This window comes from Hemiscyllium ocellatum, chromosome 29, assembly GCF_020745735.1.
Source record: "Hemiscyllium ocellatum isolate sHemOce1 chromosome 29, sHemOce1.pat.X.cur, whole genome shotgun sequence".
Taxonomy (NCBI): Eukaryota; Metazoa; Chordata; class Chondrichthyes; order Orectolobiformes; family Hemiscylliidae; genus Hemiscyllium; species Hemiscyllium ocellatum.
The window spans coordinates 21,660,082-21,673,669 of NC_083429.1; the positions used below are offsets into that span (position 1 = coordinate 21,660,082).

The 13,588-nt window shown below is 40.1% G+C and overlaps 1 protein-coding gene across 9 annotated transcripts in view; it reads right to left on the reverse strand.

Moving 5' to 3' along the window:
• fam118b (family with sequence similarity 118 member B) overlaps positions 1-13,588 on the reverse strand; it is a 61,896-nt gene that overhangs the window by 13,559 nt on the left and 34,749 nt on the right. For 8 of the 9 annotated variants that reach the window (XM_060846781.1, XM_060846786.1, XM_060846787.1 and 5 more), the window contains 3 exons: positions 13,166-13,418; positions 9,474-9,701; positions 571-699 (listed from right to left, as the gene is read on the reverse strand). In XM_060846781.1, coding sequence (XP_060702764.1) covers positions 571-699; positions 9,474-9,701; positions 13,166-13,418 — 610 coding nt within the window. The remainder of the gene's footprint in view (positions 1-570; positions 700-9,473; positions 9,702-13,165; positions 13,419-13,588) is intronic. The other variant, XM_060846788.1, reaches the window with a different exon arrangement.

The window sequence follows — 13,588 nt, forward strand, 5'->3', positions numbered from 1 at the left end:
GTCTCCAACCTTGCCACATGGTCATTCCCTCCATCAAAACCTGGTTGCTGTGGTGGGATCTAGGCTCATGTCCCCAGACACCAGCTTTGACACTAAATTACTAGCCCAGTGACATTACTGCTTGGACACCATTATTTGAAAACAACCCCACGTCTTGTTGAAGCATTGGAGTGGGTTGTTAAATATTAAGCCTTACAACTTATCAGGATAAGGAAACTGAAAATGCTTTCTCTAGCAAAATTAGACTTTCACTTTGCAGAGTCTCTCCTTGTTGCTTTGATCACCACACACAATACACAAATTTGTCATGAACTGAACCAATCTTGCATTAATCTACCTTATCACAAGTGGCAACAATAATTATTCTTCATAGACATGGGGTGTGGAGAGGTAGTGAAGGAAAATCACTGATTGGGAAATTAATCAAGCAATATATCCCAGGGAATTTCATACATCTAGATGTTTTGCTGCATGACAGTAGAAGCAGATGTGAAGACGGGTGATTCCCCAGGTGTATACTTTTAAACTATGCATTTAATTTTAGGACTAGGAAAGTAACATACAACTCACCATTACTTCTGTATTACGCAACACATTCTGGTAGCCCAAAGGATGTAGAACAATCCCACTAGGGTTAGTGTAAACTCCGTGGATATGTAACACGCTCAACTTTCTTTTCTCCTGTGCCCACTCAAGCACCTATCACAAACAGAAACAACAAGAAATTAGCTCATCCAGCTGTCAAAATACATCCAGCAAAATAAATGAAAATTGGTATACCCATTATGTGCTTAATTAAGTGAAGTGTCACAAAGCTGGCCTGTTTTTTTTCTAAAAGCAGTTCCTTTTCTCAAAGATAGCGTATCCTTGAATTTTTTTAGAGGAGTCATAAACGGGCCAGGCTCCAATTAGGCTAGTTTGGTACAGAGACAAAAACGATTTTGAGAGACCTTTTGTTTATGTGTAAACAGATGAGACTTCAGGCCAAAATGGTCATGTTTTAGAAGTGGCCTATGAAATGAAAGGGGAATGGTCAGCTCTCTAGCTGAGCAGTTCAGTCCAGAACTAGTTGGGAGTTCAGCACTGGAACAGGCTCTCTCTCTTTCTGGCCTTCTAACTTCAACCTGTAAGCATCAGTCCCTTTTTTTCTAAAAAACCGTGCTTTAAGGGTTTGTTTATTGGGACTGTTGTGTATATTCGGAACAGCACAATTAAGTCTGGTTTGGATAGAGTGAGATCTGTAGGGGGGTCCTTACTCTGTTCTTTGTGTTTCATTGTATAATTTTGTGAATAAAGTTTTGTCTGTTTTAAAATCTGGTAGTCAACCTCGCTAACTTACTCCGGGTAATTTTCACTGTATGCTTACTGAAACAAATTGCAAAGTTATGATCTGGGCTACCTGCTTAAGAATGTTTTGAATGGTCTGGTCTAGTCCAGAACAGTTGGGGGGTTCTTTGCGGGATTTTAAACAGCTAGTGTCTTCATTTTGGGTGTTAGTTTAGTCGGATAGACAAAGTTTGGGACGGTAATGACTCTTTCAGTTGCCTCAAGTTTTCTGGAAGTGGATGCGGTGATTTGGGAAGCTTTGCAAAAGGTGAATAAGACCAAGCTGCAAGAATTAGCAGACAAGTTGGGATTGGAACTGCCTGCTTCTGTGAGGAAAGGAGAGATAATTCAGCAGTAGCTCAGAATGCCAGAGAAACCATCAGAATCTACAGAGATGGCAAGGATTGCAATCGCAAATGAAGCAGCTTGAGTTAGAGGTGAGAGATAAAGAAGGAATGGCACAGTTTGAGTTACGGTTAAAAGCAGAAGAGAAAGAAAAAGAACCAAGGGCTTTAGCAAAAGAGAAAGAAAAAGAGAGAGCTTTTGAACTTCAGAAAATGATACTGAAAAAGGAAAGTCAGCTTAAAAGGATGGAGATAAAGACTGAAGGTAACCGTAGCGAGGAAATAATGCAAACTCATGTGGAAGAGCAGAGAGTTAAAATGGCAAGGATAGGAGCTGAAGTGGTTGATGATTATGAGCTGGTCCATAAAACATTGTTCTGCTTCCAGAATCAATTTCAGTCCATGAGGGATAGAAACTGGGGTAAAGAGAAATCCTCACGTAGAAAGGTAGGTATCAGTGAAGATCATAAGAATAACTTACCACAGGGTAAAAAAGAAACCATTGAGGGCAACAAAGAAGTTAAATAGCTCCAGTGTTTTCATTGTAACAAAGTGGGCCATATGAAATCAGTGTTGGTGGGCTAGATGTAGGAAAACTGGACAAGCCTGGAAGTTTTGTTGGACTAGTAACAAAAAGCACAAAGTAAGTTAGACAACTGCCTCAGAGTGTACAAGATGGTCAGAAATTGATTAAGCAGGAAGTGCTGGATCTGCTTAAAAAAAACTACATGCAAGAGTGCAGTTTATTCACATAGGCCAGGAGTAGTTACAATATTAAGGGACACAGGATCCTCTCAGTCTGTGATGCTGAAGGTTGAGGAGATATGCACTCCTGAGGGAATATTGCCAGAAAAGGTACTGGTAACAGGAATTCACTGTGAGACAAAAAGTGCTCAGTTATGTAAAGTGAGGCTAGAGAGTCTAGAGAAGAGTGGAGAATGTGTGGTAGGAGTACTAGACAAACTCTCAGCTCCAGGAATACAACTTGTCCTTGCAAATTATATGGCTGATTTGCAAGTAGGCATGCTGCCTATTCTAGTTAAAAGGTCAGTGAAGACACAGGCAACTGAAGATATTGAAAGATCTTTATTCAGGAACTTTCCAGATTGTGTGATCACAAGGTCACAGAGACACAAGCTGAAGCAGGAGAGATCAAAAGGCACAGATAAGGAAGCTGACATAGCTTTATCCGAGACTTTCTTTGATCAGATAAGTGGAACAGAGAAGGAGCAAAAGAGAAAGAAAAAGAGAGAGCTTTTGAACTTCAGAAAATGATACTGAAAAAGGAAAGTCAGCTTAAAAGGATGGAGATAAGGACTGAAGGTAACCGTAGCGAGGAAATAATGCGAACTCATGTGGAAGAGCAGAGAGTTAAAATGGCAAGGATAGGAGCTGAAGTGGTTGATGATTATGAGCTGGTCCATAAAACATTGTTCTGCTTCCAGAATCAATTTCAGTCCATGAGGGTTAGAAACTGGGGTAAAGAGACATACAAAGTATCTTCAGCTCTGCTAAGCTGATTAAGTTACAGCAGAAAGATGAGAACTTAAAACAGTTGTATCAAAAGGCACATACAGAGGAGAGTGAATGCATCCGTGTGTTATTACTTAACAAACGATGTCTTAATGAGGAAATGGAGATCATCACACATTCAAGCAGATGAAGAATGAGCCCAGAGAGTCATCAAATTGTTTTGCCAGTAGGGTACAGAAAGGAGGTGCTGGAGTGGTGCATGAGCTACCACTTGGAGGTCATTTAGAGATGAGGAACACACAGGCTAAAGTACAAAGACATTTTTACTGGCCTGAACTATACAAGGATGTAGTTGAATTTTGTCGACTTGTCATACATGTCAGCTAATCAGAAAACCACAGGCAGTAATAAAACCTTTAATATCTATTCCAGCATTTGAGGAATCTTTCACAAGAGTCTTGATTGATTGTGGAGGTCCCCTACCTCAAACAAAAAGTGGGAATAAATATTTATTAACAACAATAGAGATGTCGAAAGGATTTGCAGAGGTAATCGCATTACACAACATCACAGCGAAAACGGTTGGAGAAGAATTACTTAAATTTTTTTACTAAATATGGATTACCAATAGAGATCTAGTCAGATCAAGGATTGCATCCAAACTACTCAAAGAGGTTGTGGATAACTTGGGAATAAAGCAATTCAAATCTACTGCATGTTATCCGAAATTGCAGGGAGCGCTAGAGAGATGGCAATAAACATTAAAGACCATGTTGAGGGCTTATGGTCAGGATTATCCAGATGGTTGGGATAAGGGGACTCCGTTTTTATTTTCTGCGATCAGAGATACACCAAATGAATCAACCAATTCAGTCATTTGAATTAATTTTTCGGCAGGATGTAACTGTTAAAATTGATTAAGGAGAAATAAATAAATCAGAATTCAGAGACCACCCATTTAGATGTGTCAAATTTTAGAGAACGATTAAATAGAGCTGGAGACTTGGCTAGACAGCATTTAAAAGTATCACAGCATACAATGAAATCAGAAGCAAATAAGAAATCACAAATTTGCAGTTTTGTAATTGGGGATAAAAAATTGCTGTTACTTACAAAAACAGGTGAGCCTTTAAAAGCATGATTTAGTGGACCTTATCAAATTGAGAGGAAATTGTGTGAGGTGAACTACTTGGTAAGGACTCCAGACAGGAAGAAACCTCAGTGTCATGTGAATATGCTCAAAAGGTATTTTGATAGGGAAGGAAAGCAAGAGGAGAAGGTGTTAATGATTACAGCACAAAAGGAAGAACCAAGTTCAGAGGATTCTGAATTGGACATTCCTCAAATCAAACTGGACAATGAGGAAGTTATCAAAAATTGGGATAAATTATTTAGCTACCTTCGACAAGAATATCTAAATGATCTGAAAGAGTTATTACTGTCACATAGGGAGTTATGCAGAAACAAACTGGGAAGTACTAACCTAATTGTGCATGATGTGGATATAAGGAGATGCTGTTCCGATTAAGCAACATTCTTATAGGCATAACCCTCTAAAGTTGGCACAGGTTCAGAAGGAGAGAAAGTGCATGCTCCAAGATGGCATAATCGAAGTGAGCCACAGTGACTATAGCTCACCCATAGTCATGTTGCCAAAGCCAGATGGTACCCAATGGTTATGTGTGGACTATCACAAAGTCAACACTGTTTCAAAGACTGTTGCATATCCAATTCCACGGTTGGAGGACTGTGTCGAAAAAGTGGAACAAGCAACTTACATTTCCAAGTTGGACTTACTCAGAGTCTACTGGCAGAGAAAGCAAAGGCAATTTCAGCTTTCGTAATGCCAAATGGCCTTATCAGTTAAAAGTCATGCCATTTGGTAAGAAAAACGCTCCAGCCACATTTCAGAGACTAATAAAGTAATTGCCGGATTACCCAATTGTGTTGTTTACATTGATGATACGGTGATTTTTAGTCACCCATGGAAGGAACATTTACAGCATTTACCAGAAGTTTTTGTTGCAAACATTTCGTCCCCTGGCTAGGCGACATCATCAGTGCTCTGGAGCCTCCTGCGAAGCGCTTCTTTGATGTTTCTTCCGGTATTTATAGTGGTCTGTCCTTGCCGCTTCCGGGTGTCAGTTTCAGCTGTCCGCTGTAGTGGTTGGCATATTGGGTCCAGGTCGATGTGTTTGTTGATGGAGTTTGTGGATGAATGCCATGCCCCTAGAGGCATCAACAAACACATCGACCTGGACCCAATATACCAACCACTACAGCGGACAGCTGAAACTGACACCCGGAAGCGGCAAGGACAGACCACTATAAATACCGGAAGAAACATCAAAGAAGCGCTTCGCAGGAGGCTCCAGAGCACTGATGATGTCGCCTAGCCAGGGGACGAAACGTTTGCAACAAAAACTTCCAGCTCGGCGAACAGAACCACAACAACGAGCACCCAAGCTACAAATCTTCGCACAAACCTTGAGCATTTATCAGACTTGTTCAATTGACTTCAAAAGGCAGGTTTGGTGGTAAACCTCACTAAAAGTGAATTTTGCCAAAGCCCAAGTCAACTTCTTGGGCCATGTCATTGGATGTGGACAAATGGCCCAATAGAATGTGAAAATGAAAATAATTGGAGAATTTGCAAAGCCATTGATGCAAAAAGGAGTACTACAGTTCCTGGGACTGTGTGGATTTTACCGAAAGTTTGTGCCAAACTTTAGCAGTGTGGCTGCTCCACTCACTGAATTGTTTAAAAAGAGCAAGAAGTTTCAGTGGACAGCAGACTGTCAAAAGGCATTTAACAGCGTACAAACTGTGTTAACCACTGCCCCAGTATTAGCCACACCTGATTACACAAAGCCTTTCAAGGTGGCTATCGATGCCAGTGATGTGGGTGTCAGTGCAGTGCTCCTGCAGGAAGATGATGGGAGAATGGAAAGACCCATCGGGTATTTTTCCAGCAGATTGAACGTTCATCAACAGAAATACTGAACGGTGGAGGAAGAGTCTTCAAGCTTGGTCCTGGCATAAAAACATTTCAGTGTTTATATTACCAGCAAAGCATCTGAGACAATCGTATACACTGATCATAACCCAATGACAGAATTCAAGGACAAAACTGCCAGACTATTTGGATGGAGCTTGTTGTAGCAGCCATTCAATTTGACAATTGTGCATATGGCAGATTGCAAAAACGTGATAGCCGATGCATTACTGAGACTCAAATGAGATAAGGAGGCATTCAGTCACAGATGTGCCATGGCCAGAATTTGCATGTGGTTGTGCATATTTGCAAATGTATAGTTAATATAGTGTATATGTGTTAAACTACCAACTGGGTTTCTGATGGATTTTAAAATGAAGCCATCTTTTGATATTGATGGTTCTTTTTTTAAGGGGCGAGGTGTCACAAAGCTGGTCCCTTTTTTTCTAAACGCGGTTCCTTTTCTCAAGGATACCGTGTCCTTGATTTTTTTCAGAGGAGTCATAAACGGGCCAGGCTCCAATTAGACTAGTTTGGTACAGAGACGAAAACGATTTTGTTTATATGTAAACAGATGAGACTTTAGGCCAAAGTGGTCATGTTTTAGAAGTTTAGGATTCCTGATGAAGGGCTTATGCCTGAAACGTCGAATTTCCTATTCCTTGGATGCTGCCTGACCTGCTGTGCTTTAACCAGCAACACATTTTCAGCCATGTTTTAGAAGTTACCTGTGTAATAGAAGGGGAGTGGTCAGCTCTCTGGCTGAGCAGTTCAGTCCAGAACTAGTTGAGAGTTCAGCAGTGGACTGTGTGAACAGGCTCTCTCTTTTGCCCTTCTAACTTCAACCTGTAAGCATCGATTCCTTATTTTAAAGCTGTGTTTTAAGGGGTTTTGTTTACTGGGACTGTTGTGTATATTCGGAACAGCATAATTAAATCTAGTTTGGATAGAGTGAGTTCTGTAGGGGGGTCTTTATTCTGTTCTTTGAGTTTCATTGTGTAATTTCATGAAGAAATTTTTGTCTGTTTTAAAACCTGGTAGTCGACCTCGCTAACTGACTCCGTGTAACTTTCACTGTACACTTACTGAAACAAATTGCAAAGTTATGGTCTGGGCTGCCTACTTAAGAATGTTTTGAGTGGTCTGGCCTAGTCCATAACAGAAGTTTTTTGCTTCGTTCATTTCAATTAATTATATTTGTAAACTCTCAAGAGATAGAATTGATATTTTGATGTTGTTTCACCAAAGTTATACCTTACTCAGGCATCAGTTAATTGTAATGTTAGTTTTCATGTTATCCATTATCATCTTTGTTTATACTTTGATAGCACCCAGTCAAGTGTAGATACATTCTTTGTACCTCTCATGTGCTAAACAACTGTTTAAATTTAAAGCTTTAGAAAACACTCACACTCTGATCCAATGAATAGAGTAAACAATAAGTTAGTGCTGCCAAGCTATTTATCTAAGTCTTATCCTTTGCCTTTCCAGCTTCCAGAGACCTGTGAAAGAATTGTAGGGAACATAGTGCAGGATTGGGCATAACATGATTAAGAATTTGTCGTAATGAACAGAAGACAGCTGTAAAACTAATTTTCATAACATGTTAATTCTCACTTAACAGGAAAATCTTGTTGCATATCGTCTCCATAGTTACTAAATTTCAGGCACAATTGTGAATCATCGTTCCCTGCAGTCTGACTCAATAGTTCAATGAACAATATTTAAAACTAAAAATAGGAATTGCTGGAAATACACAGTAGGTGTGTAGGCATACCAACAGAAAGTAAACAAATTAAGATGTGGATGGAGACCAATTATCAGAAATAAAAACAGGAAAGAAAGAGAAACAGCCTTTACAGGCCTGACTAAAACCAAGGACAACACCAAAATTTAAAAACATAATAGCTACAGAAAAGAATAGACTATTTTAAGTTCCACTGGAAGACTCACGCAACAAAAGGTTACTCAAGCTAAGACCTGCTGTGACTGCAGAACTGTCTATCTTATTGTGACCAGTTTTTATTTTATTTATTTTCCTCTGGTTTCTCTTCATACTTCTCCACTGTCATGCTGAAGTTGGCAACGTCCTAACTTCCCCAAAGGTGCCCAACCACGGTCTTCTCACAACTTAGATTATATGTTTGGATAGTGCAATGAAAATAATTCATATTTTAGTTCAGCACAAAATGAAGACATTTGATTTTTTCCAAAGAGCATTCCAGTTAGTCCCACTCACTCCCCAAATCCCTGCAATCATTTGCCTGCAAATATCCCACCAATTCCTTTTTCAAGGCTTCTGCTGAATCTTTTTCCACTGCCTTTTTGGGCAAGAAATATCAACTCTTAATCACTTATTCTGTGAAAATTATTTTTCCTCATGCCATCTGATTTTTGGTCCTCTGAAATGCTATGCCTCTGAAAATCAATCCTTCAGCCACGGTCAACAATTGTTCTTTATTTATCTGAACTCCTTATGACTTTCAATACACTCGAATATCCTCCTGTTCTTCCTTGCTTTAAGAAGAGCTACCCAGTTTCTCTACCAACATAACTCTAATCCTTCTTCACTGCTCAACCATTCTGCTAAATTTATCCACAACCTTTCCTAAACAGTGAAGATTACTATTGGCCACACTCTTTCTGCTGGGTCTGAAATGTTCTTTTTTATGTACATAGTCATCTGTTTCCCAATAAGAAACTCCTAAGTTTTTAAAAAAAGACATACGGTATTGTCACTTTGATTCCAGTTATATTCAAACATACGAATCAGGAGGGCTACATTGTTCAGTACCTTCAACCTGCTTTATCATCTAATATAATCATGTCTGATCTGGCTGTAATCTCCGATCTCCATTCCTGCTTAACTTGATAACCTTCCCCCTCCCCTCCCCCCCCCCCCAAACCACATGACCTGAAAAATGTTCAAGGACTCCGCTTTCACACCTCTTCAGTAAGACAGATCCAGACACTGTCACAACCCCCAGAGAATTTTTTTCTTTTGCATAATTTATTGTTGAATGGGCAAACCTGATTTTTAAACTGTAACCGCCTAGTTCTAAAGTCTCCCTTAAGAGGAAACATCCTCTCCACATCAACCCTGCCAAGACTCCTCAGGGTCTTGTGTTTCAACTAAGTCACTTGTTTTTCTTCTAAACATATCTGAATGTTGTAGGACAAAATTTTAATTCTGTGCAATCACATCTATCCCATTCACAGGCTTTGACATGTATATTCCCCAGCTCCAATAGCTTGAATACCCTTGACCCAAGCACTGACAAGCTGATACAAGTTGTCACCAGTTTGTAAACTAGAAAGCATCTCAATCTATTTACCTTTTTCTCATCCGTGAGGTCTAAGGACTCTAACTGCGTTCCTTGGTGAGCTCCATAGATTTCAACTAGATTGTCAAAGTTGGTAGTCAAAACCAGGGTTCCATTCTCCATCAGTTTCAGGACTGATTGCAAAAGATGCTTCCCAACACTGTCCATTTTGGATTCAAGGTCATCAAAAACCTCATACAAGCAATCTTTGAAGAATGTTGACCGAACGTTACTGGTGCGCTGTGGGATTTGAACTGCATCATTAGATACAATCATACAATACAAAAGCAAGCACACGGGTTGCAGCAAAATCTCAAAATTCTCAACAGGATTTGCAAAACGTTGTCTGAGAAAAACCACATTACCCATTTAAAGGCAAATATTCATGTTCACGTGAGGCCTAAAACAAGAAATGGGGCACATGTATAAGAGACTGCATAAGATCTTGACAGATAAGGAAATCAACTTTTTTTTTTAAAACCATTGACTTAAAGGCAACGTTTGTACTGCCACAGTAATAATTATATTTTGTCTTAGAGATTTCTTAACTCTGAGAAAGATCAATTTCTCACCCATAATTAACTCAAATACAGCTTTTTATAATTCCTAGTTGTGATGAGAACTGCTGTTTTCCCAAACCTCAGTAACTTTTGAACAAGAGGTTCTCATGTTTGCACCATGGGAAAATGAACTACCGCTCAGGTAGCTTAGTGTGGAGTTGCTGTCAAAATACAGAAATCAACACCTTACACACTTTAAATCAGTACTGAGTTAGGGACTGAACAAAAGCTCCCAATTACATTCAGGAATGGATAAAATGCAGTCTTGGTATATTCGCTCATCAGCTCATCACAGCTTCCAAAAATGCAAACATTTTATGCTGTGTATTAGCTCTGAGGGTGAGTAAATCAGAGGAGTCAGCAATGTGATATCATTCTTTAACACAAGAAGTCCTCAAGCAGAGGTCCAGGACCTAAGAGTGGATGGCGATTCGTAAGTACTAGGTTTTTTAAAATTCAAACAGGAACATGTCTGAAGTGCATTTCTAGTAAGTTTAATTAATCATGTAGGAAACAGAAAACTGCACGGCAACCCAACCTCATTCAATACGTGTTCTGCATCATCTGGGGCCTTCAGGAGTCCTCCTGTAACCTGGACAACCAGGGGTGCTGGAGGGGCGAGAGATCTGGGCTTTCGAGCTTCAGCAGCAATTAGCGTCACAGCTGAGAATCCAGTAGGCTGTGAAATGTGTGATCCGTGTGTTCTAGAAGATGAATACTCTGCAGCATGCCAGATAGTCAGGGAGGATGTATGGATTGAACTCAGGAACAGAAAAGGAGCAACTGTCATATAAATACTCGGGCGAGTTTACTGCTTACCAATAGTCAGGGATAGACAGAAAACCAAATGTGTAGACAAATTGCCAAGAAGTGCAAACACCGTGATATAATAGCTGCATTTACGCTTGGAAGCTTGCTGGTCCTTACGCCAAAAGTACAAATGATAATGGAGCAAAGAATATGGGTTTTAAAAAAGTCGATTCATAACAAAAATACACACTTACTCAGTAAATAAAATCCAAATTCTTAAGGGACCGGCATGATAACTGTATCAAAATGAGATCCAAATAGCAGGCAAAATTCATTCGGCAGGGAAATGTCCATCACCCCAGATAAATTACTTATTTAAGCGAGATTTGGTAATCTTTTTCTATGAAGCAGCAACACATGACCAAAATCACAATAAGTCTCAGGTTAAGATTAATCCTAGCTATACCCTAACGCATTAAATCATTGGCGAAAGTGAGGACTGCAGATGTTGGAAATTAGAGTGGTGCTGGAAATGCAATATCCGAGGAACAGAAAAATCGACTTTTAGGGCAGGAAGAAGTGTCGATTTTCCTGTTCCTCGGATGTTGCCTGACCTGCTGTGCATTTCCAGGACCTCTCTAATCTTGACATTAAATCATGGGCAATGGAACATATGTTTCTTCAAAAAGTCAGCCCAAGATTCCATTGTGTAGGTTCCAAGTCTAGAGAAGGCACTTTCCCACAAGAATGGCAAAAATGGTCTGCATACCTCCAAACAAAAAGCAAGAACGAGAGAAAGATTCAGTGTTGAGTGACAGTTGCATCAGCCAACCTACTTGGCCAGTGTGTGGATAAAGTTCCAAAGACACAGTTTACCAAAGGCATTGTGCAGGGAGAATGAGCCACAATTTAGACCATTAGCAGCATGACTAAATTGCATTAAGATCACTTACAGGGCCGTCAACCAAGTCTCCATCAAGCTGTATCTAAATTTGTGCAGAATAAGTCATGAAACAAATGAAAATCAGTTAACCCATAACATCAGATGGGAGTGGACAAAAATCTGAAAAGGATTGATTTCAGTGTTGATATTGCAGCAAACAAATTGCTGCCACTGACAATTACAAATGCTGCACCAAAAACTGAAAGAGATCATATGGATGTTGGAATTAAATTAGTAACAACGCTGGGTATACTGGTACTTTGTGATAATGGTTATGAATAGCTGCTTTTTAAATACATGGACAAGAGCATAACTGCATTTTGAAATCACAGAGCCAGGTCTGAACAATGCTTCAAAATTTCACTCCTCGAATTAGAAAACAATTCAGTGGTTCTGTGAAAAAAATTGCGCATTCTCTCCTTTTACTAGGACTGCCTGCACAGAGTATTTATATAACAGATCTGCAGGGAAAAGAAACAATAAAAGCTGGATCTTCAGTAATTTGAAACTGTGATAGTTGTTGTTGTGGTTCTGTTCGCCGAGCTGGGAGTTTTTGTTGCAAACGTTTCACCCCCTTTCTAGGTGACATCCTCAGTACTTGGGAGCCTCCTGTGAAGCGCTTCTGTCATGTTTCCTTCAGCATTTATAGTGGTTTGTCTCTGCCGCTTCCGGTTGTCAGTTGCTGTCTGCTGCAGTGGCCGGTATATTGGGTCCAGGTCGATGTGCTTGTTGATAGAATCAGTGGATGAGTGCCACGCCTCTAGGAATTCCCTGGCTGTTCTCTGGTTGGCTTGTGCTATAATAGTGTTGTCCCAGTTGAATTCATATTTTTTGTCATCTGTGTGTGTGGCTACTAAGGATCGCTGGTCGTGACCAAACCAACATAGTGTACAAAATCCCATGCAAGGACTGCACAAAACACTACATAGGACAAACAGGAAGACAGCTAACAACCCGCATCCACGAACACCAACTAGCCACGATCAGCTATCCTTAGTAGCCACACACACAGACGACAAACAACATGAATTTGGGACGATACTACTATTATAGCGCAAGCCAAACCGAGAACAGCCAGGGAATTCATAGAGCCATGGCACTCATCCACTGATTCTATCAACAAACACATCGACCTGGACCCAATATACCGACCACTGCAACGGACAGCAATTGACAACCGGAAGCGGCAGTGACAAGTCACTATAAATGCTGAAGGAAACATGACAGAAGCGCTTCACAGGAGGCTCCCAAGCACTGAGGATGTCACCTAGAAAGGGGGCGAAACGTTTGCAACAAAAACTCCCAGCTCGGCGAACAGAACCACAACAACGAGCACCCGAGCTACAAATCTTCTCCAAAACTTTGTGATAGTTGTCATAGACTATAGTTCAGCAATGAGTTGAATTGGTCTTTACCAGATTTCGATAAACACAAACAAAGAATTCACTTACTGGTGAAAGTTTCTGTATCAAGTCATGTGCAACATGTACAAGATTCTTATCCTCACGGAGAGATTTTTGGAATCTTTTGTTCTCCTCATCCTCAAGGAGGTCAAAGTCATTAGCAGCATCCAGTAAAGCTTGAATTAGCCCTGTCCAGGATTTGAGTGCAGGGACTTGTGGTGCTACGGCGGCACTCACACCCGTTCCAATTACCAATACCAAGTCCTGGGGTCTCTTTGTCTTCAGACTGGGTAAAAGCTTCCTGTTGGATCAATTGTTTTATGTTACATTTCTTTAATGATGATAAATATTTCAAAACTAACAGATAATGAACATAACTTAAAAAATTTAAAATAGGAAGACCTGTACTCAAGAAGACAGTGAAATAGAACCGATACAGCGAGTAGAAACTCAGTAAATCAGGAAGCTTGC